This window comes from Eleutherodactylus coqui, chromosome 6, assembly GCF_035609145.1.
Source record: "Eleutherodactylus coqui strain aEleCoq1 chromosome 6, aEleCoq1.hap1, whole genome shotgun sequence".
Classification (NCBI taxonomy): domain Eukaryota; kingdom Metazoa; phylum Chordata; class Amphibia; order Anura; family Eleutherodactylidae; genus Eleutherodactylus; species Eleutherodactylus coqui.
The window spans coordinates 223,989,305-224,011,429 of NC_089842.1; the positions used below are offsets into that span (position 1 = coordinate 223,989,305).

The window sequence follows — 22,125 nt, forward strand, 5'->3', positions numbered from 1 at the left end:
AGAATGCATCACTCTCATCATCCCTGAACCCAGGAGCTCATAATCTAATCTCATCACACAATGTATCACCCCCATCATCCCTGACCCTAGGAGCTGACAATCTAATCTCATTACACAGAATGCATCACTCTCATCATCCCTGAACCCAGGAGCTCATAATCTAATCTCATCACACAATGTATCACCCCCATCATCCTTGACCCCAGGAGCTCACAATCTAATCTGCCCATCACACACAATGTATCACTACTGTCATCCCTGACCCCAGGAGCTCACAATCTAATCTCATCACACACAATGTATCACCCCCATCATCCCTGATCCCAGAAGCTCACAATCTAATCTCATCACACACAATGTATCACCCCCATCATCCCTGTCCCTAGGAGCTCACAATCTAATCTCATTACACAGAATGCATCACTCTCATCATCCCTGAACCCAGGAGCTCACAAGCTAATCTCCCCATCACACATAATGTATCACCCCCATCATCCCTGCCCCTAGGAGCTCACAATCTAATCTCCCCATCACACATAATGTATCACCCCCATCATCCCTGCCCCTAGGAGCTCACAATCTAATCTCCCCATCACACAATGTATCACTCCCATCATCCCTGACCCCAGGAGCTCACAATCTAATCTGCCCATCACACACAATGTATCACTACTGTCATCCCTGACCCCAGGAGCTCACAATCTAATATCCACATCACACAATGTATCACTCCCATCATCCCTGATCCCAGGAGCTCACAATCTAATATCATCATCACACAATGTATCACCCCCATCATCCCTGACCCCAGGAGCTCACAATCTAATCTCATCACACACAATGTATCACTCCCATCATCCTCCTGGGGTCAGGGTTAATGACAGGTGCGGCCCACGGGCTGCTGGGAATAGTGTTCTTCTTCTGTCCTATCTCCCACCTGTCTCTGTCACTGACCTCCAGCAGGCACAGTGTTAATCCGCCGCTGTCAATCATCGGCTTGTCCTGCTGCTAGGGGCGGGGTTGATCTGCCCCCTGACAACCGGCATCCTGCCTTCTGGCTCCGAGGATTGGTCGGCGCTGTCACGTGGTGTCTGTCTGAGGGAGAAGTTTGGTGAAAGTCAAGGAACTGAAAAGAAGGAGAAGTAGAAGTGGCCTGGGAGGAGGCGGAGCGGAGCCCGAGAGGTGAGGGGGTCGGACAACAAGTCCCAGCATGTTGCTCAGTATAGTGCTTAGAACTCCCAGTGCAAGCGTGCGGAGCTAGATATGTGAGTGCAGTCCTGAGGTACTACAAGTCCCAGCATGCACTTCCCCGCAGCCGTGATCACTGTGGTGTCAGTCTTCACTGTAGATCCCTGGCATTGTACTTGTGCAGTCGGTGCGCTCAGTGCTGTTCAATGCCTTTTATGGTGTCTTCATGACAAGCTGCTGAGGCCAGAAGTATGTGAACCCCTCAGCTTGTTGGATGTCATGGCTGGGTCTGCACCAAACCCGCCACCGTGGGCCAGGAGGGGCGCCACAAAGTTTTCGGAGAGGCTAGAGGTCCTCCACCCACCAGCAGGCCAAAGAGCAGGAGCGCCCCCCACTGCCATCACTGCTGTATACATGTCCTGTGATGACCTCTCAGCTGGCTCGCTCGTGGTGCTGGGTCAGTGGTGGCCCGGGTTCACTAATAGCGCTGGGTTGTTGGTGGCGTTGGCTCACTCGTGGCACTGGCTCGGTGGCGCCGCTGGTTTGCTCGTGGCACTGGCTCGGTGGCGGCGCTGGCTCGCTCGTGGGGCTGGGTTGGTTGCGGCGATGGGTTGGTGGTGTGGTGGTGCTGGGTTGGTGGCGGCGCTGGCTCGGTGGCGGCGCTGGGTTGGTGGTGTAGTGGCGCTGGCTCGGTGGCGGCACTGGGTTGGTGGTGTGGTGGTGCTGGCTCGGTGGCGGCGCTGGGTTGGTGGTGTGGTGGCGCTGGCTCAGCCTGCTTCTTGTTACTTGGCCAGCTATCCCTTCGGTGTCACCGTCACACGTGTGGCTGCACGCAGGGGGTGAGGAGTGAGCCGCTTACATGCCCTCTGTTACAGCTGAAGGGCAGCAGTGTGGCCCCTGTGTGTCCCGGACCCCCTTATAGAGGTGTAGGTGGCACCTCTCCTACTCATGTGGGTTCCTGGCGGCTTCATGCTGGTGTCACACGGCAGATCCTGCGGTACCACCATGTCGCCCCCCCTTCAGCTGTGCCAGCAGCTGCTGCCCTTCTCAGTGTCAGCTGGCGGCTCTCTACTCATTTGGATAAATTTGCAAGTGAGTCGAAGAGTAAAGAAGCCGCCAGAAGGCCCAGCTCATTCACCGCACTCCATCATGGCCAACCTCCTGATAGCTCTCACAGGGGAGGGTTTGTCGCAGTGGGACACGGTGTGGGGGTTGGAGTGTCACATTGTTTGTTTTCAGCAGGACTCGACCCTCCACGTTGGGGTGAAGAATGGCGGAGAGTCTGGAGAGCCGAGACTCGGAGAATAACTGGGTGATCCCCAGCGCAGAGGTAAGATGTGCAGTGTCCCCAGGCCCCTCAGCTGACGCTCTGGCGAGCCCTGCGGTGGCCCCGGAGCGGACGCTCTGGCGATCCCTGCGGTGGCCCCGCAGCGGACGCTCTGGCGATCCCTGCGGTGGCCCCGCAGCGGACGCTCTGGCGATCCCTGCGGTGGGCCCGGCCCCCAGGACCCCCCACGCCGGCCATCTGGTATACGCGGTTTGTGCTGCTATATATAGTCCTTAGTCAGATAAGACTGCTGAGTGCTGTAGGAGATATGTGCCCGTAAATACATGCCTGCCGGTGCAACCAGTATATGCACAGGAGATGAATAGCTAAACTCTGCAGTCTGTCTCCTCCATCTGCTGCTCCCTGTTATCAGCCAATTCAGACTGGGATGAGTGATAGGGCTTATGGAATTCCCTGACCCATCCCCCCCCCCCACTCCTAGTTCAATTATTACTTATATCCTATATCTACAGTCCTGAGCTCCTTCTGATCTCAGCCACTGCTCTTATAACGCTCCCATACTGATATAAACCCTGTATTGTACAGTCCAAGGCCCCCATGTATGATTTATAGTAGTGGTGACATAATCTCCAAGCTGTGAAGGATACTGCCCCATTTAGGTCTTGCCCTGGACCGTCCCCTGCCCACTGTTACTCGGGGGCGGAGCTTCACCCCCATTGGGTGGTTACTAAGCAGTGCTTACTGTCTGCTGTCCTTCCCCTGCTGACGAGCGCTCTCGGTGTCATTGATGACTGTTATCTGTTACTGCGCAGAGTTTCCCGGTGGAGACGGTTGGAGCAACGCAGGATGGAGCGGAAGAGGCCACAGCTGCAGGTGAGGAGGCGTGGAGGGCGGGGCGTCTCTAGAGCACCTGTTGCGCAGAAGTCTCACCTGTGTGTCTGTCATTGCAGGCTTCGAGCCAGTGACTCCCCCTGCCAGCGAGGAGGCTGCGCCACCGCCAGATGGAAAGCTCAGCAGGGTAAGACTGACTAAGCGGCCTAACCTTCAGCAGCTGTCATTTCGTCACAGTGTGATAAGAGGTTGTTCTCTTCCCAGGAGATCGGTGAGGGCCCTGCCAACCAGGAGTTACCAGTCACTGAGGAGCCCAAAAAGCTGGATGAGGAACAGGAGCCACCTCCTATGGTGGAGAGCCCAAAAGGTCCCAGCACAGCGGGTGAGTAGTGTGTGGGGCGTAGCACACCTCTCTGGGATCCGTGCACGGACAGGCGCACTCCTTATTATAATATCCGCCTCTAACTCCGCCACTCTATCTTCTTCTTGTCTTGAAGCGAGTTGTTTTCAGAAACTAGCGCAACTCATCCCTGAGCCCTTGTCACTGGGTGTCCTGAGGACCTGGGGCCAGCACTCGGCTAGCGGAACAGGTGCTGCGTGGTGTTCTAGTGGCCCGTCATTAATAGGAAAGGCTTGTGCAGCTTCCTCCTGACACTAGGCTTACTACTGCATGGCTTCTGCTGGGAGACCTCCACCCCACACTTGCTGATCATCCAGTGTGACCCCACTCGTGTGCTGCACCTCCATGTCTCTAATGCACCCCATCATTTTGCTTCCATAGGGGGGGACCTGGAGGAGGTAAGCTGCTCCAGCAGTGATGATGATGTGGAGGGTCTCAGGAAGCGCGTGGGACGAGCGGCTCCTCCAGTCAGTGCTGGTCCCAGCGTTAGAGAGGCCGCACAACAGGATGCAGATGCTGGATTATCCCTCAACCTTAATACGTTGATCATCGCAGCCTTCGGCCTCATCTGCATTGGCCTTTTGGTCTTTTCAGGTGAGGTGTAACTGGAACGCCCCCAGCTGGCTGTTTAACATATAACGAGGGTCCTCGTCTTACTGGTCAATGACCTAATGGGCTAATGTTTTCCGCTCTCTCCGCAGGCGGTGGTTTCAGCTCCGATGATGGTGGGTGCCACCACCTCCTCTGTATACAGTAAGTGTTGGGGGGCTTATGCGATCACCGCTCACCTTTTTTCTTTTTTGTTTCCGCCTCCCCCAGATACTCCTCAGACGGTTGTGTCCCGCAGCATGAAGGACGGAGAGAAGCAGCCGCCACAAGTAATTTCCGACATTCAGGTAAGCATTCCCACAGAGGGCGCTACATACATTGTCATTAACACTTTGGTGCCAGCCTGTCTGTAGGACCGATGGATGGATGGTTGGGCTTCCGTATGTAGGATTCCCCCCTCCATCCTCCCCATATGAATGGGCGGATGAGAGTCTCTTCTATAGGGACCCTTAGATGGATGGAGTTTCCATCTGGAAGACCGCATTAGGGAGGACTGGGCTTCAGTCTGTAGGACCGCCAGTGGATTTCCCATATGTATGACCCCATGTGAATGCATGGATAGGGATACCTTCCATTTGTAGGTTCTCTCTTCCCCAAATAAATGGATGGGTGGGGTTCCAGTATGCAGGACCCTGATATGAATGGATAGGGCTCTCTTCTATAGGATGGATGGGACTCCCTGTCTGTAAGACCCTGATATGAATGCATTGATGGGGATGTCTTCTATAGGACCCACAGATGGATAAATGTGGCTCCCTTCTGCAGGACCCCCATATGAATGGATGGATAGGGCTCCTGTCTGTAGAACCTCCTTAAAAATGAATGGATGTGGCTCCCTTCTGTAGGACACATAAACGGATAGATGGGGCTCCCGTATGTAAGACCATCCACATGAATGGAATGCATGGGCCTCTCTTGTAAAGGACTCAGGGATGGGTGGATAGATGGGGCTCCCATATGTAGCATCCCCATACGAATGAATGGATGGAGCTCCTGTAAGTAGGACCCCCCCACGTGATTGGATGGTTGAGGCTCTCTTCTGTAGGACCCATGGATGGATAGATGGGGATCCTGTATGTTGGTTCCCAATATAATTGGATGGATGGGGCTCTCTTCTATAGGACCGATCTATGGGACTCCTGTATGGATGGATAGATAGGAATCCCGTATGTTGGGTCCCCATATGGATGGATGGGATTCTCTTCTATAGGACCCATGGATGGATGGATAAATGGATATGGCTTTCATATGTAGGATGGGTGAGGATGTCTTTTATAGCACCCGATGGATGGGGCTCTATTCTATAGGACCCCCATATGAATGAATAAGGCTCCCAATATGTAGGACCCTCATATGGTTGGGGCTGTATTCTATAGGACCCATAGATGGATAGATAGGGATTTGGTATGTTGGTTCTCCATATAAATAGATAGATGGGGCTCCTGTATGTAGGATCCCCATGTGAATGGATGGATGGGGCCTCGTCTGCGGGCCCCTATATAAATGGATAGATCGGGCTCCTGTATGTAGGATCCCCATGTGAATGGATAGATGGTGATCCCGTGTGTTGGTACAGAATATGAATGGATGGATGGTGCTCCGGTATCCAGGACCCCCATATGAATGGGGCTCTCTTCTATAGGATGGATGGGGCTCCTCGTCTCATGTGAATGCATGGATGGGGATGTCTTCTGTAGGACCCATAGATAGATGGAGTTCCTATCTGGAGGACTGTGATAGGGAGAGATAGATTGGGCTCCAGTATGTAGGACCCCCATATGAATGGGTGGATGGGGCTTTCTTCCATAGGACTCCTGAATAGATGAGGCTCCCGTGTGTAAGAACTCCCATACGAATGGATGGATGGAGCTCCGGTAAGTAGGATAACCGGATGGGGCTCCTCGTATGTAAGACCCTCATATGAATGCATAGGGATGTCTTCTATAGGACCCATAGATAGATGTAGTTCCTATCTGGAGGATCACGGTAGGGAGAGATGCATTGGGCTCCCATCTGTAGGATCCACTGTAGGGATAAATAGACGGAGCTCTCTTCTATAGGACCCATGGATGGATAGATGGGGCTGCCGTCTGTAGGACCCTTGTATGGATGGTTTTGGGGGAAAGTGGGGTACATATTTTAGTTGCTGCCAGTGGTTTGCACACCTTCTAACTGGCTTCCACATCTTTTTCCCGGCCAGGAGTGGATTGAGCTGCATGCGGATCAGTTCACAGGAGATCCAAGTAGCCTTCAGGTCATGAGCGGCCTCCTGGACAAGGTTGCCAAGGAAAACCAGGAGATTCGTCATATGCAGGCCAATCTCCAGGTAACCCCATATAATGCTGCACATCACTGTGTATAGTAGTTTTAGCAACTCTGAGCATACAAGACCTCACACAGTGCTCACATCACTTTGTACTTAGCCTGAGTGTTGTCGTTTCTTATGTTCTAGTCACATCCAGAGCTGCAGCCACAATTTTGGCGGGTGCCATTTGGCATCACTGCTGAGCCGACACACTAACACGTATTGCCCTTTGCTGTGTAACCTTGTTTGTGATCTAGTTTCTCGCCACTTACCGTACACTATGTGGCCATTTCCTGGTGGGCTGTAGTTGCGCTATGTGTTCTTTTTATGTGATTATTGGGGTCCTATGGGGCTCTGTGGTAGGAGGTAAGGGGGAGGCCACCAGAGAGGTTGGTAATTGTATGTTGATGGTGGACTAAGGTCTCTGGTGACTCTATGTATGCATTTATAGGCACAGAAAGAAGAGTTAGAAGCTTTGCTATCTACCAGTGAAGGGAGAAACGTTACTCCAAGACCCCAACATCCAGGACTGACAGAAGAGAACGTCAGACTGAAGGACGCCCTGCTGAAAGAAGAGACCGCGCACCTGTCTGCTAAGGAAGAGCTGCAGAGCCTACAGGAGAAGCTGGAAGTCCTCGAGACCAGCAGCTTAGAGAAGGAAGCTTTGGTGGTAGAGAATGCCCAGGTGAAGGTGGATCTGGATGCTCTTAGAAGGCAGATCGAAGGCTTCTTGACTCAAAAGGAGACCTTGGTGGCTGAGTCCCAAATGCTGAGGCAGGAACTGGATAAACAACGGTTGTTGGTGGCCTCCATGAGACAAGACTTAGAAAATCTAGTGACGAAAAGCACCGAAGAGGAGGATGAGAAGTTACTGCAAGAAAGGCTCTCTGAGATGAGCAGCAGGCTAGCCATGGAGGCTCAGAGATCTGAAACGTGGGAAAAGAAGTACGTGGAACATGCACAGAGAAGGAAAGAGCAAGTAGGAGAAGACAAGAGGGACCATGGTCCTAAGGAGTGGAAGAAGTCTGGCAAGCTCTATGACCACTCCACTCCAGGAGGAGACTTTAGAAAACCACATTACAAGCATGGCAAGCGTTGGACGGAAGAAAGTCACCGGGAGTCACAGCATGAAGAATGGAGGAGCAAAAAGCATGACGACAAGCATTGGCAGGACAAGAAGCATCGACATTGGCAGGAGGAGAAAGCTGGAGTTGAGATCCAAGAGGAGCGGGAGACCTGGAAGAGCAAGGACAAAGAACACAGGAGCAAAGACTCTGTGCACCACCGTCACGACCACCCTGAAAGGCAGACTGGGCATCATAGGGGAGAAGACAGGGAAGGGTTCCATCCTCGAAAGGGGCAGAAGGACTTCACGGACAGTCATAAGAGACGGGAGGACAGCGAGAGGGGAAAAGAGCATCGGCACCATGACCACAACAAGTTCTGGAAGAAGCTATCAGACCATCAGTATCGCGTTCCTGAGGGATGCTCTGGCCTGGAAGACTGCGCTCGGAAGGACGGCATGGATCTGTTCAACATGGAGCTGAAACCTGTGCAGAGGAAGCAGTTTGAGGAAGTTCTGCTGAATTACCTGACTAAGTCCCATCTCTCAGAGCATCTCCCCGAACTCACACCTCTTCTTGATGGCTCCTTTGAGGGGCCGCTATTCTCCCACCATAAGATCCGCTTTAAGGACTTTGTGGATGACATGGAGGATTTCCTGGAAGATGTAGCTAGAAAAGAGATGGGAAATGATGACATCGTGGACGACTTTGAGAGATATGTCTATATCAGCTTATTTGGAGAAGCCGCCACCAAGAAAAGGTGAGTGCACAGACCACTAAACATGGTCTTCTGTCAGCTTTTTCTTGGCTGAATGTTTGTGTTTTGTTTTGTTTTTTTTCAAAAGATGTCCTACAACCAGTATAGCTGTTATTACAGGGATTCTGACCCAGATTCCCAAGCCTCTGCTGAACCGCACATGTGGCCAGTTGTATAGTGGTATGTCCTTTGTTTATGTGCTGCTCCATAATTAGATTCAGGAGTCCACAGGGGCCGGAATGGTGGCTGCATCAGTTACCACTTGGCTCTCTGAGAGAAATGGCCAAATAGAACTTTTAACTTTTGACAGGCAAGAAAGACTTTGTGTCTTACATTTATTGGCTCATTAAAGAGGCTCTGTGACTAACCCTATATAGTCAGCTTTCCCAACATTGTCCTGCTCAAGCACTTTGTCGAATTTAGCCATCCAAAATTCGTTAGATCTTACGTTGTCTTGGGTCTGTCACATCCCCTCCTTCCTCTACCTGGAGGCCAGCATCATTTGTCAATTATCTAATAGCCTTGTGTGACCTGTCAATGGCACTTCCTCTAATAACATCTTCCAGGTCTTAATTCCTCTTGTAGATTTGCAAAGAAGGACGAGCAGCAGAAAACCAAGAAGTACTACAAATACTCTGGAAAACTGGAGAAGACTTATGACCAGGGCCTCAACCAATCAGATGATCGACATCCTGTCGCCAACAAGCTTTTTAGGAGTGACCACCATGGAGACTCCAGTGACTTCAGACCTATCAAAAAGCAGAAGACCTATGAGAAGCACAAACCCTGGTCTCCAAACCCTCAGTACAAAGAAGAATCTAACTACAAATACAAGAATGAAGACAAACACAATCCCAAAACTAATCAGAGATCACCCAAGCACAGTGACCATGACGAGAATGGTGGCTCATTTCATTATCATAGCCATCATTCTGATAAGAAGCCAAAATACCCTCACACCAAACCTGGCAGAGAAGCTGGAGGACACCACCATAATAAGGAAGAACGGGAAGAGTGGCAGAGACGGCACCATGACCAGCATAACTACGACCCAGAAAACCGTGGACACCACAAGGAGCAGAAGTTTCCCGATAAGAGATTTGGAAAAGATCCAGACAAGTATAAAGAGAGGAACCCTGATAAATACAAGGAAGGAGTAGAACATAAACCTTATCTTAAGAAACACGAGAAAGATGCAGAGAACAAGCGTTATCAGTCATATCAGAGACATGGAAGCCTCCACCGTGATGACTGGGCTGCCGATCACAAACCATGGAGAGATGGTGACCGTGGACATACACAGCCTGAATTCTTCCATGATAATGATCAAAGACCCACTCAAGTTTACCCACCGAAGACTTACTATCACAAGCATGAAGAAGACAAGGCCACACATAGAGACTTCCACCAAAAACATGAGGACAAGCATGGGAACTACCACCAAAAGCATGGCAAAGACAAGCCTAACAATTACCCACAAAAGTATGAAGAAGCTAAAGACCGAGATAGGAACGATCACCACAAGTTTGACAAAGCCTACCATCAACATAATGTTAACCGAGATGCGGACTACCCCCACAAGCATAATAAAGACCACCATAAACATGAACATGACTGGGATGGGGATTACCACCACAAACATAGAGAAGACAAGAATAAACATGGCAACTATGGCTACAAACATAATGAAGAGAGAAGACCGAAAGACCACCATCACAAGTATGATGACCACCATAATCCCCCCAGGAAGTACTAGACATTTCAGCACAGTTCCCTCTTTTATCACCAATCCCGATGATTATTTTCCTGGTGTGGGGTGAGGTGGCCCTCACAGTCAGGAGACGGTAGACTCGAAAAGATGCTGTTCTGTTGCAGTCACGTGCTCCTCCTATAGTTCTAGCTGTCCATGGTTGTGTGACGTCTTCCAGGCCTTTCTCTGCTTAGGACTTGAACTCTAACATTGAAGTCCGTCCTGTGAGAATTTCTTGTTGGTTTCATCCATTATTTCTCCCTTCTGTCTTCTCCATGGAGTCAACAATCTTCCCACGTTACGATCGCCCTCTCCAGTTTTCCCATCTTGTTTGAATTTTCTGTTTTGCATCCCATTTATTTCTTTTGATCCTCTTTGTGCCGACACAATGGACGGTAGTTGTAGAATAATACCAGTTCTCACCTGTTTTCTAGTCTGACACCAGCAGGGGCTGTAGTAAGAACAAAGTGTGGAGAGGGGCAGTAAGCCACCTCTGGTGAAGAAGCAGCCAAGCGAATGATACCTGGAACCTAAACTCTGAGATCTAATTGGGTTTATCTCCTTATGTTTTTCTGACCTGGAGGCTGTAGACGGACCCCCTGGGAGTATACACTGTATATTGTCGATTGACAAAAAGGGAGTTTTAAACCATTTTCTGCTGTCTCGGCTATGAAGAAGCCCAGCAGATGCTGACTAAAGGTGGTTGGCCATGTTGGATTTTTTTTTCACTTGTTGCTAATACTTAGATGTTTTTGATAAATTGCAGAGGTGTCCTGGCAGTAGAAGCCCCGCCAGGTCACAGACTGAGGCAGAGACCCCAGGGTGCTTTCATACATCCTCATTTGTGCTTCCCCTTTCTTCATACGTCCCACTTCCTTCCTGTTTGTCATTGCTTTGTGCATCCTTTTCCTTCCTGTTTCTCCTTCTTTGATACTTCATCTTTCATCCCTCCTCTTCCTTCCATGCATCTTCTTCCTCTACTCTTCTCCTTGCTTTGCTTCTTTCTTTATGTATCCCCTTATTTCATCTCCTTTCTTCATATTGCACCTTTTATACTAGTCCATTCTTCCCGGCCCTTCATGATTCCCGGCCCTTCATGATTCCCGGCCCTTCATGATTCCCGGCCCTTCATGATTCCCGGCCCTTCATGATTCCCGGCCCTTCATGATTCCCGGCCCTTCATGATTCCCGGCCCTTCATGATTCCCGGCCCTTCATGATTCCCGGCCCTTCATGATTCCCGGCCCTTCATGATTCCCGGCCCTTCATGATTCCCGGCCCTTCATGATTCCCGGCCCTTCATGATTCCCGGCCCTTCATGATTCCCGGCCCTTCATGATTCCCGGCCCTTCATGATTCCCGGCCCTTCATGATTCCCGGCCCTTCATGATTCCCGGCCCTTCATGATTCCCGGCCCTTCATGATTCCCGGCCCTTCATGATTCCCGGCCCTTCATGATTCCCGGCCCTTCCTTTATAATTGTCCTACTTTGCGACATTTGTCTGTCCCCTTCCTTCCCGTTTCTCTTGATACTTCTCCATCCTCCTTCTCCCTTCACTTTTTCCTTCCCCCTCCTTCTCTGTCATGCATTTTTTATACTCTTCTGTACTCTCTCCTTTTTTGTCTGGGCTTTTTTTTTCTTGTCCCTTTTTTATACGTCTTCATTCGTGCTTCTTCCTTCCTGTTTCTTCTATATGTCTCAATCCTTTTGCTTCTCCTCCCTGGATTTGTGTTTTTTTTTCCTTCCTGCTTCTTCAATAGTAATCCCTACTTTGTCTTTTTTTCCTTCCTTCTTTTTTCTTTCATGCTTTCTCTTCCTTCCTGTTTCTCTCTTTAATACTTTCTTCCCTTCCACCTTCCTTCCTTCGTGCAGCCCCTTACCTTTCCGTCCTGCCTTCTCCTTTGTGACTATCCTATAACTCTGTGCTTCCCCTCCTGTCCGTCTTTTGCCTTGGCTGGTACCCCGTGGGTCCTGCAGCAGTCTGTGCTCTATACTGCCCTCTCCTGGTTGGTTGGAGGACGCCCGCTGACACCGCTTCTCCCTTGTCCACACACTGGGTTGCACTTTGTTTTTTGCGTGTTTGATGCTGTTTGTGGTTTTTATTTAACTCACTGAACTAATAATGCACTTTGGAAATAAAACTTTAAAACATTTGCAGTTGTTTACATTCCTGTGAGCCGCTGCTTGCAGTTAGCAGCCGCCCGTCTGCAGCAGGGTAGTGCCAAGTGCTAATGGTTTCCCGTTGGGGAAGGCTCATGCCCTGAGCCCACTATCTACCATCAGAGACCCCATAATGGTGATTGGGGAGGTACCAGCAGCTCAGACAGAAGTGTGGATGGAAGGGGGCAGCAGAGTCACCCCCTCCTCTCTGGCTGGCGTCCTATCAGTGCCCGTCGCTCTCAGAGCCGCAGAATTAAAGGGGTGGTCGTGAGGAGGACATTGAAAGATGGTCCAAACGACTCCCTTAAAGGGGTTCTGTCAGAAAAATAAAACTCTACTCCCCTGTGCCTTGCCGGGCCGTTCACCAGGAAGCTGCCTCTTCTCCTGTCCCTCCTGCAGCCTTTCTAGCGGAGGGCAGCAGCTAGCAAAGTTCCTGCCGGATGTCAAGTACTGCCGCCCGGTCAGTGGTCAGGGCGTGACAAGTGACCCGTCGCCCACTGATTGGCCTGTCTAACCTCTGACGACCTTGGAGAGTCGACGGCGAGTGTGCATGCGTCCCCCTTCCGGATGCACCTGCGCACTCGCCGTTGACTCTCTAAGGGTGTCAGAAGTTAGACGGGGTCATGTCGGCGTCAGCATACAGGGGCCGCTGGGAGATGACCCCCCCCCCCCCCCAGGAAAACGAGGGAGGGAAGGAATACAATGGGATTCAGTAAATTGAATCAACAGGTTAGATTAGTTAAGGATGCAGGGGAGTGTTAAAAGAGGTTGTGCTGCCAGAATCCCTTTAAGGGAGATGGATAGGGTGAGAATAGCATGGCTGCTTTTTTTTTCCAACTCCAGCGCCGCCCTTGTCCAGCTGGTTGTGTGTAGCAGTGCAGCTCAGCTCCATTGAAATGTACTTGCATGAAAACAGCCATGGTTTCCCCCCTGCACCATAGCTTGACGTGAAAGAGTCGTGGCCGGCGCAGTCGGCTGGGGATAGCGCTGCTCGTTGCAGACTGAGCTCGCACAGACGCCGGACGCTCGCGCCTCGGCGATGCGCCACATCTGCGGCGGCCCCTCTGTACCCCGACAGGGGGCGGCATATTTTAATATTCCACACCACCTCTGCTCGAGCCAACCCAAACCACCAATCACTGAATCAGCCAATCCAAACCACCAATCACTGTGAATCCGCCTACACAAACAACCAATCACTGTGAATCCGCCAACCCAAACAACCAATCAGGTTGCGTATCGAGCAGAGGTGGTGTGGAATTTACTATTATGCACACGGGCTCCGAGATCCCGGGGAGGAGCTCAGTCAGCAGCTCCCAGCTCCGCCCACTGGGCGGCCACTTCCGCGCTATCATTGGCTGCTCCGGGTTTAGTGTTTAGTTCCCGCAGCAGGTAGCGTGATGTGTTACCATGGAGACAATACCACTATGTAGGCGGAGCTAGAGGCGATTGGGCGAGAATTATGTGACTGCAGGGTCACACGAGGGGGGAATCCCCGGTAATGGCGGCTCCCCGGTTGGTTCTTCTCTTCAGCGGGAAGAGGAAATCTGGGAAGGATTATATCACCGAGCGGCTCCGATACAGGTGACTCCGTGGGGGAGGCGGGGTGCGCGCCCGCAGCTAGGGCCCCGTGGGGGAGTTGGGGTGCGCGCCCGCAGCTAGGGCCCCGTGGGGGAGTTGGGGTGCGCGCCCGCAGCTAGGGCCCCGTGGGGGAGTTGGGGTGCGCGCCCGCAGCTAGGGCCCCGTGGGGGAGTTGGGGTGCGCGCCCGCAGCTAGGGCCCCGTGGGGGAGTTGGGGTGCGCGCCCGCAGCTAGGGCCCCGTGGGGAAGTTGGGGTGCGCGCCCGCAGCTAGGGCCCCGTGGGGGAGTTGGGGTGCGCGCCCGCAGCTAGGGCCCCGTGGGGAAGTTGGGGTGCACGCCCGTAGCTAGGGCCCCGTGGGGAAGTTGGGGTGCACGCCCGCAGCTAGGGCCCCGTGGGGGAGTTGGGGTGCGCGCCCGCAGCTAGGGCCCCGTGGGGAAGTTGGGGTGCGCGCCCGCAGCTAGGGCCCCGTGGAGAAGTTGGGGTGCGCACCCGCAGCTAGGGCCCCGTGGGGGAGTTGGGGTGCGCGCCCGCAGCTAGGGCCCCGTGGGGGAGTTGGGGTGCGCGCCTGCAGCTAGGGCCCCGTGGGGGAGTTGGGGTGCGCGCCCGCAGCTAGGGCCCCGTGGGGGAGTTGGGGTGCGCGCCTGCAGCTAGGGCCCCGTGGGGGAGTTAGGGTGCGCGCCCGCAGCTAGGGGGGAAGTTGGGGTGCGCGCCCGCAGCTAGGGCCCCGTGGGGAAGTTGGGGTGCGCGCCCGCAGCTAGGGCCCCGTGGGGAAGTTGGGGTGCGTGCCCGCAGCTAGGGCCCCGTGGGGAAGTTGGGGTGCGCGCCCGCAGCTAGGGCCCCGTGGGGGAGTTGGGGTGCGCGCCCGCAGCTAGGGCCCCGTGGGGGAGTTGGGGTGCGCGCCCGCAGCTAGGGCCCCGTGGGGGAGTTGGGGTGCGCGCCCGCAGCTAGGGGGGGAGTTTGGGTGCGCGCCCGCAGCTAGGGCCCCGTGGGGGAGTTGGGGTGCGCGCCCGCAGCTAGGGCCCCGTGGGGGAGTTGGGGTGCGCGCCCGCAGCTAGGGGGGGAGTTGGGGTGCGCGCCCGCAGCTAGGGCGGGAGTTGGGGTGCGCGCCCGCAGCTAGGGCGGGAGTTGGGGTGCGCGCCCGCAGCTAGGGCCCCGTGGGGGAGTTGGGGTGCGCGCCCGCAGCTAGGGCCCCGTGGGGGAGTTGGGGTGCGGTCCCGCAGCTAGGGCCCCGTGGGGGAGTTGGGGTGCGCGCCCGCAGCTAGGGCCCCGTGGGGGAGTTGGGGTGCGGGCCCGCAGCTAGGGCCCCGTGGGGGAGTTGGGGTGCGCGCCCGCAGCTAGGGCCCCGTGGGGGAGTTGGGGTGCGCGCCCGCAGCTAGGGCCCCGTGGGGGAGTTGGGGTGCGCGCCCGCAGCTAGGTCCCCGTGGGGGAGTTGGGGTGCGCGCCCGCAGCTAGGGCCCCGTGGGGGAGTTGGGGTGCGCGCCCGCAGCTAGGGCCCCGTGGGGGAGTTGGGGTGCGCGCCCGCAGCTAGGGCCCCGTGGGGGAGTTGGGGTGCGCGCCCGCAGCTAGGGCCCCGTGGGGGAGTTGGGGTGCGCGCCCGCAGCTAGGGCCCCGTGGGGGAGTTGGGGTGCGCGCCCGCAGCTAGGGCCCCGTGGGGGAGTTTGGGTGCGCGCCCGCAGCTAGGGCCCCGTGGGGGAGTTGGGGTGCGCGCCCGCAGCTAGGGCCCCGTGGGGGAGTTGGGGTGCGCGCCCGCAGCTAGGGGGGGAGTTGGGGTGCGCGCCCGCAGCTAGGGCCCCGTGGGGGAGTTGGGGTGCGCGCCCGCAGCTAGGGCCCCGTGGGGAAGTTGGGGTGCACGCCCGTAGCTAGGGCCCCGTGGGGAAGTTGGGGTGCACGCCCGTAGCTAGGGCCCCGTGGGGGAGTTGGGGTGCGCGCCCGCAGCTAGGGCCCCGTGGGGGAGTTGGGGTGCACGCCCGCAGCTAGGGCCCCGTGGGGGAGTTGGGGTGCGCGCCCGCAGCTAGGGCCCCGTGGGGAAGTTGGGGTGCGCGCCCGCAGCTAGGGCCCCGTGGGGGAGTTGGGGTGCGCGCCCGCAGCTAGGGCCCCGTGGGGGAGTTGGGGTGCGCGCCTGCAGCTAGGGCCCCGTGGGGGAGTTAGGGTGCGCGCCCGCAGCTAGGGGGGAAGTTGGGGTGCGCGCCCGCAGCTAGGGCCCCGTGGGGAAGTTGGGGTGCGCGCCCGCAGCTAGGGCCCCGTGGGGAAGTTGGGGTGCGTGCCCGCAGCTAGGGCCCCGTGGGGAAGTTGGGGTGCGCGCCCGCAGCTAGGGCCCCGTGGGGAAGTTGGGGTGCGTGCCCGCAGCTAGGGCCCCGTGGGGAAGTTGGGGTGCGCGCCCGCAGCTAGGGCCCCGTGGGGGAGTTGGGGTGCGCGCCCGCAGCTAGGGCCCCGTGGGGGAGTTGGGGTGCGCGCCCGCAGCTAGGGGGGGAGTTGGGGTGCGCGCCCGCAGCTAGGGCCCCGTGGGGGAGTTGGGGTGCGCGCCCGCAGCTAGGGCCCCGTGGGGGAGTTGGGGTGCGCGCCCGCAGCTAGGGGGGGAGTTGGGGTGCGCGCCCGCAGCTAGGGCGGGAGTTGGGGTGCGCGCCCGCAGCTAGGGCCCCGTGGGGGAGTTGGGGTGCGCGCCCGCAGCTAGGGCCCCGTGGGGGAGTTGGGGTGCGGTCCCGCAGCTAGGGCCCCGTGGGGGAGTTGGGGTGCGCGCCCGCAGCTAGGGCCCCGTGGGGGAGTTGGGGTGCGCGCCCGCAGCTAGGGCCCCGTGGGGGAGTTGGGGTGCGCGCCCGCAGCTAGGGCCCCGTGGGGGAGTTGGGGTGCGCGCCCGCAGCTAGGGCCCCGTGGGGGAGTTGGGGTGCGCGCCCGCAGCTAGGGCCCCGTGGGGGAGTTGGGGTGCGCGCCCGCAGCTAGGGCCCCGTGGGGGAGTTGGGGTGCGCGCCCGCAGCTAGGGCCCCGTGGGGGAGTTGGGGTGCGCGCCCGCAGCTAGGGCCCCGTGGGGGAGTTGGGGTGCGCGCCCGCAGCTAGGGCCCCGTGGGGGAGTTGGGGTGCGCGCCCGCAGCTAGGGCCCCGTGGGGGAGTTTGGGTGCGCGCCCGCAGCTAGGGCCCCGTGGGGGAGTTGGGGTGCGCGCCCGCAGCTAGGGCCCCGTGGGGGAGTTGGGGTGCGCGCCCGCAGCTAGGGCCCCGTGGGGGAGTTGGGGTGCGCGCCCGCAGCTAGGGCCCCGTGGGGGAGTTGGGGTGCGCGCCCGCAGCTAGGGCCCCGTGGGGAAGTTGGGGTGCGCGCCCGCAGCTAGGGCCCCGTGGGGGAGTTGGGGTGCGCGCCCACAGCTAGGGCCCCGTGGGGGAGTTGGGGTGCGCGCCCGCAGCTAGGGGGGGAGTTGGGGTGCGCGCCCGCAGCTAGGGCCCCGTGGGGGAGTTGGGGTGCGCGCCCGCAGCTAGGGCCCCGTGGGGGAGTTGGGGTGCGCGCCCGCAGCTAGGGCCCCGTGGGGGAGTTGGGGTGCGCGCCCGCAGCTAGGGCCCCGTGGGGGAGTTGGGGTGCGCGCCCGCAGCTAGGGCCCCGTGGGGGAGTTGGGGTGCGCGCCCGCAGCTAGGGGGGGAGTTGGGGTGCGCGCCCGCAGCTAGGGCCCCGTGGGGAAGTTGGGGTGCGCGCCCGCAGCTAGGGCCCCGTGGGGAATTTGGGGTGCGCGCCTGCAGCTAGGGCCCCGTGGGGGAGTTGGGGTGCGCGCCTGCAGCTAGGGCCCCGTGGGGGAGTTGGGGTGCACGCCCGCAGCTAGGGGGGGGAGTTGGGGTGCGCGCCCGCAGCTAGGGTTCCGTGGGGAAGTTGGGGTGCGCGCCCGCAGCTAGAGCCCCGTGGGGGAGTTGGGGTGCGCGCCCGCAGCTAGGGCCCCGTGGGGGAGTTGGGGTGCGCGCCCGCAGCTAGGGCCCCGTGGGGGAGTTGGGGTGCGCGCCCGCAGCTAGAGCCCCGTGGGGGAGTTGGGGTGCGCGCCCGCAGCTAGAGCCCTGTGGGGAAGTTGGGGTGCGCGCCCGCAGCTAGAGCCCCGTGGGGGAGTTGGGGTGCGCGCCCGCAGCTAGAGCCCCGTGGGGGAGTTGGGGTGCACGTCCGCAGCTAGAGCCCCGTGGGGGAGTTGGGGTGCGCGCCCGCAGCTAGAGCCCCGTGGGGGAGTTGGGGTGCGCGCCCGCAGCCTGGGCCCCGTGGGGGAGTTTGGGTGCGCGCCCGCAGCCAGGGCCCCGTGGGGGTGGCGGGGTGTGTGCCCGCAGCCAGGGCCCCGTGGGGGGGGTGCGCGCCCGCAGCCAGGGCCCCGTGGGGGTGGCGGGGTGGGCGTCCGCAGCCAGGGCCCCGTGGGGAAGTTGGGGTGCGCGCCCGCAGCTAGGGCCCCGTGGGGCAGTTGGGGTGCGCGCCCGCAGCTAGGGCCCCGTGGGGGAGTTGGGGTGCGCGCCCGCAGCTAGGGGGGGGAGTTGGGGTGCGCGCCCGCAGCTAGGGCCCCGTGGGGAAGTTGGGGTGCGTGCCCGCAGCTAGGGCCCCGTGGGGATGTTGGGGTGCGCGCCCGCAGCTAGAGCCCCGTGGGGGAGTTGGGGTGCGCGCCCGCAGCTAGGGCCCCGTGGGGGAGTTGGGGTGCACGCCCGCAGCTAGAGCCCCGTGGGGGAGTTGGGGTGCGCGCCCGCAGCCAGGGCCCCGTGGGGGAGTTGGGGTGCGCGCCCGCAGCCAGGGCCCCGTGGGGGTGGCGGGGTGTGTGCCCGCAGCCAGGGCCCCGTGGGGGGGTGTGCGTACCCGCAGCCAGGGCCCCGTGGGGGTGGCGGGGTGGGCGTCCGCAGCCAGGGCCCCGTGGGGGAGTTGGGGTGCTCGCCCGCAGCCGGGGCCCCGTGGGGGTGGCGGGGTGTGCCCGCAGCCTGGGCCCCGTGGGGAAGTTGGGGTGCGCGCCCGCAGCTAGGGCCCCGTGGGGGTGGCGGGGTGCGCGCCCGCAGCCTGAGCGCGTGGGGGTGGCGGGGTGCGCGCCCGCAGTCAGGGCCCTGTGGGGGGCGGGGTGCGCGCCCGCAGCCTGGGCCCCGGGGGGAGGGGTGTATCGCTGTGCTGACGGCCCTCTCCGTGTCTTACAGCCTGGGTGGGGATGTCTGTGCCCTCCTGCGCCTGTCCGGACCCCTGAAGCAGCAGTTTGCCCTGGTAAGTAGCCCGTCTGTGGTTGGGCCCCTGCTGAGTGTTGGGGCCCTCACATGACCCGCCTCCCCATCCTACAGGAGCGGGCTCTGGACTTCCAGCGTCTCTTGGACACCAGCGACTACAAGGAGACTTACCGGGCGGAGATGATCCTCTGGGGGGAGGAGAAGAGGAGTGCGGACCCCGGATACTTCTGCCGGCTGATTGTTGAGGGGGTGACGCAGCCGGTGTGGGTGAGATGCCACGTCCCATCTGTCCTAGTGCCGATGTGGCCATTAGGGGGCGCCGTCTTTACCATGAATGTCTCCGCAGATCATCAGCGACGCTCGCCGCAGGTCGGATGTGGACTGGTTCCTGGCGGCATATGGCGATGTGCTGCAGAACGTCCGTGTGACCGCTTCTCAGGAGACCCGCCGATGCAGAGGATGGGTGTACACCCCGGGTGAGTCCGATCAGTGGTGGGTAAACCCCGGGACCCCCAGCAGTCCTGAGAATGTGATCCCTGAGGGTCCCGCCTGTCTTGTGGCTGGGCGATAAATGCCTGTATTGGGAACATCCTTTTAACCCCTTCCTCCCCCAGAACATAAGCTTGCATCCTATGATTGATAGCCGGTCTCAGGCTGCAACAGCGGGGATCGGGGAGCACACGAATCCCTGCTGTTAACCCTCTGCATGCTACAATCAGTGTTTATAGCGGCATGTAAAGGGTTCACAGAGGGCGGCCGCTCCCTCTCCAATGTCATTAGTACTCCACTAGGTAGTTGCAGAGGGCCATTAAGTTGCCAGGCCAATCGGACACCAGACAATGGCGTCCAGATCTGGCATGACCCATGATTGCTATTAGTGGCGATGCATTGCAGTACAGAAGTACTGCAGTGTATTATCAGTGCGATCCTAGCATCGTAGGTTCAAGTCCCCACAGGGACATAAAAAGTATAAATGAAAATAGTTAACAAATTTTGCACTTTCCCTTTTTATTCATTTTTTTTAACTGAAAGCACAAAAACACATCAGTATGGTGTCCTCCGTAAGGACCTGTGCCGTACGGGACGCGCACCCTTTATCCTGCACGGCAAAACAAAATGGGGACAAATTGCTTTTTTTTTGTTCATTTCACCTCTGAATTAAATGCCATAAAGACGTCCGTCGGGGTTCTCTTACTGTATATTGCCAGCCTCTCTGCTGTCGGAGCCTATCCTACGTGTCACCTCATGCAGTACTGGCTTTAGCCAGCAGATGGCGCTGTTGTATAACGGCAGAAAAAGAGTAAGCCCCCTAGGAAAACCCGGATACAAATTGGATTGGAAAGGGTTAAGGTCCTCCCCACCCGGTAAGTGTCCTGGTGAGAACGGCAGATTCTCTTATTTCTAGAGGTGGATGATGCGGAGTCGGAGTGCGGCCTGGACACCGGCGTGACGTTTGATTGGATCATCGCCAACGATGGAGATGAGACGTCGCTGGATGAGCAGCTTCATACACTGAAGGCCTTTATCCTCAGCAGACTGACCCTTCTGGTGTGAGCGAACGGGGGAGGGACCGATGTGGAGCCGCTGAGCTGCAGCAATCACAGGACAGCCTGTCTGATAGGACCTGAATATGGTGAGACGACCGTGGGGACCGTGGGGGCGCTGTCCGGGCGGGGGCCGAATACTCATTGTTTGCAACTTTAATAAAGAGCAGGAAATTAATTAACGTCTGATGTGTCTGGTTTATACACAAGCAACCTCCATTGTGGCAGAAGTATCATCCTGAGCAGCGCTCGCTGTCTGGCCTACAGTAGATGTTCTAGAGGAGTGGTGGCAAACCTATGGCACGCAGAGCCCTCCCCGCCGTCGGCCGCTCACCATGTTAATGAATACCAGCAGGGGTGCCGCGGCTCCCCTGCCGGTATTCACTCAGCTGTGCTGCTAGTGGCGCTTATCCCGGCGCAGTCTTGGACTTCAGTGTGCGTCTCCCCTTACGTTCCGCGAGAGCAAGGGGAGGAGGCGTCCAGCAGCACACTGACGTCACACTGTGCAGCGGGGATCAGTGCTGCTAGCAGCGGTGCTTTCACGAGGAGGATGGGGTAAGTATATGGGTCTCAGGGGGCACTATTTCAACTGACGGCCGCTGTGGGGTGTCACTATTCCAACTGGCGGCCGCTGTGGGGTGTCACTATTCCAACTGGGGGGTCACTTTTACTGCTGGAGTCTGCCGTGGGGTGTCACTTTTACCGCCGGGGGGGGGGTCACTGTTACTGCCGGTGGCCCCTGTGGGGGGGAGGGGTCACTGCTACCGCCGGGGGCTGCCGTGGGAAGGGGGGGTCACTGTTACCGCCGGGGGGGCGGGTTGTCACTGTTGCCTCCGGGGGCTACTGTGGCTGGGGGCACTGTTACCACTGGGGCTACCGTGGGGGTCACTATTACCACTGGGGTATGTTTACTCGTGGCGGAAATGCTGCAGAATGTCCTCAGTGGAAATTTCCTTGGCAATCTCTGCAGCATTTCCGCATCCAAAAAGCGGTCAAAATCTGCACCCCGTCTATTGTGTAGCGGCCCGGTCCTTTTTATAACGACGGAGGTAAACTCATACGTCGTGGTAAGCCCCGCCCCCTTACATGGTGGCACTGTGTGATAAATAAGTGGGTTTTAGGTTGCAGTTTGGGCACTCGGTCTCTAAAAGGTTCCATCACTGGCATAGAGGGTGATTCTCTCACTAGGAAACCCGAACATTCCCCAATAACTGTCGTTCTAGGATTCACAAGGAACCAGACAGAAATACCTCCGGGGTCATCGGGTCCGACCCCCTGCTCAATGCAGGATCACTAAATTATCCCAGACAGATGTCTGTCCAGCCTCTGAACACTTCCATTGAAGAACTCCCGTCGCAACCTTCATTGATCCCCCTCACTATCTAATACAGTTTCCCAGAAAATAAGACCTATCCCAATAATAAGCCCTACCCTGATTTCCAGGGAAGGGGGGAGAATATAAAATATGAGCCCTAGCTACACTAGGTGGTAAAAAAAAAAAAAGGA

At 57.7% G+C, this 22,125-nt stretch overlaps 2 protein-coding genes across 5 annotated transcripts; both read left to right on the forward strand.

Moving 5' to 3' along the window:
* The first annotated feature begins 1,054 nt into the window (after window positions 1–1,054).
* PBXIP1 (PBX homeobox interacting protein 1) lies at window positions 1,055–12,345 on the forward strand. 4 transcript variants are annotated; one of them, XM_066608965.1, is made up of 12 exons: window positions 1,055–1,182; window positions 2,428–2,518; window positions 3,289–3,349; window positions 3,427–3,494; window positions 3,572–3,689; window positions 3,805–3,897; window positions 4,089–4,301; window positions 4,409–4,432; window positions 4,527–4,603; window positions 6,517–6,642; window positions 7,073–8,445; window positions 9,028–12,345. In XM_066608965.1, exons 2-12 carry the CDS (start codon window positions 2,459–2,461, stop codon window positions 10,196–10,198), a joined length of 3,384 nt encoding a protein of 1,127 aa, XP_066465062.1. In that variant the 5' UTR covers window positions 1,055–1,182; window positions 2,428–2,458; the 3' UTR covers window positions 10,199–12,345. The 4 variants fall into 4 exon arrangements, with proteins under 4 accessions (XP_066465062.1, XP_066465061.1, XP_066465064.1 ...); XM_066608964.1 differs by having other exon boundaries at window positions 1,072–1,182; window positions 2,431–2,518; XM_066608966.1 differs by lacking the exon at window positions 1,055–1,182 and adding an exon at window positions 1,267–1,282.
* A 1,398-nt stretch (window positions 12,346–13,743) lies between these two features.
* Window positions 13,744–20,797, forward strand: PMVK (phosphomevalonate kinase). The gene is made up of 5 exons (XM_066608968.1): window positions 13,744–13,936; window positions 19,052–19,115; window positions 19,190–19,342; window positions 19,422–19,551; window positions 20,481–20,797. Exons 1-5 carry the CDS (start codon window positions 13,854–13,856, stop codon window positions 20,627–20,629), a joined length of 579 nt encoding a protein of 192 aa, XP_066465065.1. The 5' UTR covers window positions 13,744–13,853; the 3' UTR covers window positions 20,630–20,797.
* Window positions 20,798–22,125: the final 1,328 nt, after the last annotated feature.

What these genes read in the sequence shown, in the direction of transcription:
- PBXIP1 (XM_066608965.1), top strand. Translation starts at nt 2,459, where the DNA reads ATGGCGGAGAGTCTGGAGAGCCGAGACTCGGAGAATAACTGGGTGATC. An exon ending in GGGTGATCCCCAGCGCAGAG is followed by an intron (nt 2,519 to 3,288) that starts GTAAGATGTGCA and finishes GTTACTGCGCAG; the next exon opens with AGTTTCCCGGTGGAGACGGT. An exon ending in TGGTTTCAGCTCCGATGATG is followed by an intron (nt 4,433 to 4,526) that starts GTGGGTGCCACC and finishes CGCCTCCCCCAG; the next exon opens with ATACTCCTCAGACGGTTGTG.
- PMVK (XM_066608968.1), top strand. Translation starts at nt 13,854, where the DNA reads ATGGCGGCTCCCCGGTTGGTTCTTCTCTTCAGCGGGAAGAGGAAATCT. An exon ending in TGAAGCAGCAGTTTGCCCTG is followed by an intron (nt 19,116 to 19,189) that starts GTAAGTAGCCCG and finishes CCCATCCTACAG; the next exon opens with GAGCGGGCTCTGGACTTCCA. An exon ending in GGGTGACGCAGCCGGTGTGG is followed by an intron (nt 19,343 to 19,421) that starts GTGAGATGCCAC and finishes ATGTCTCCGCAG; the next exon opens with ATCATCAGCGACGCTCGCCG.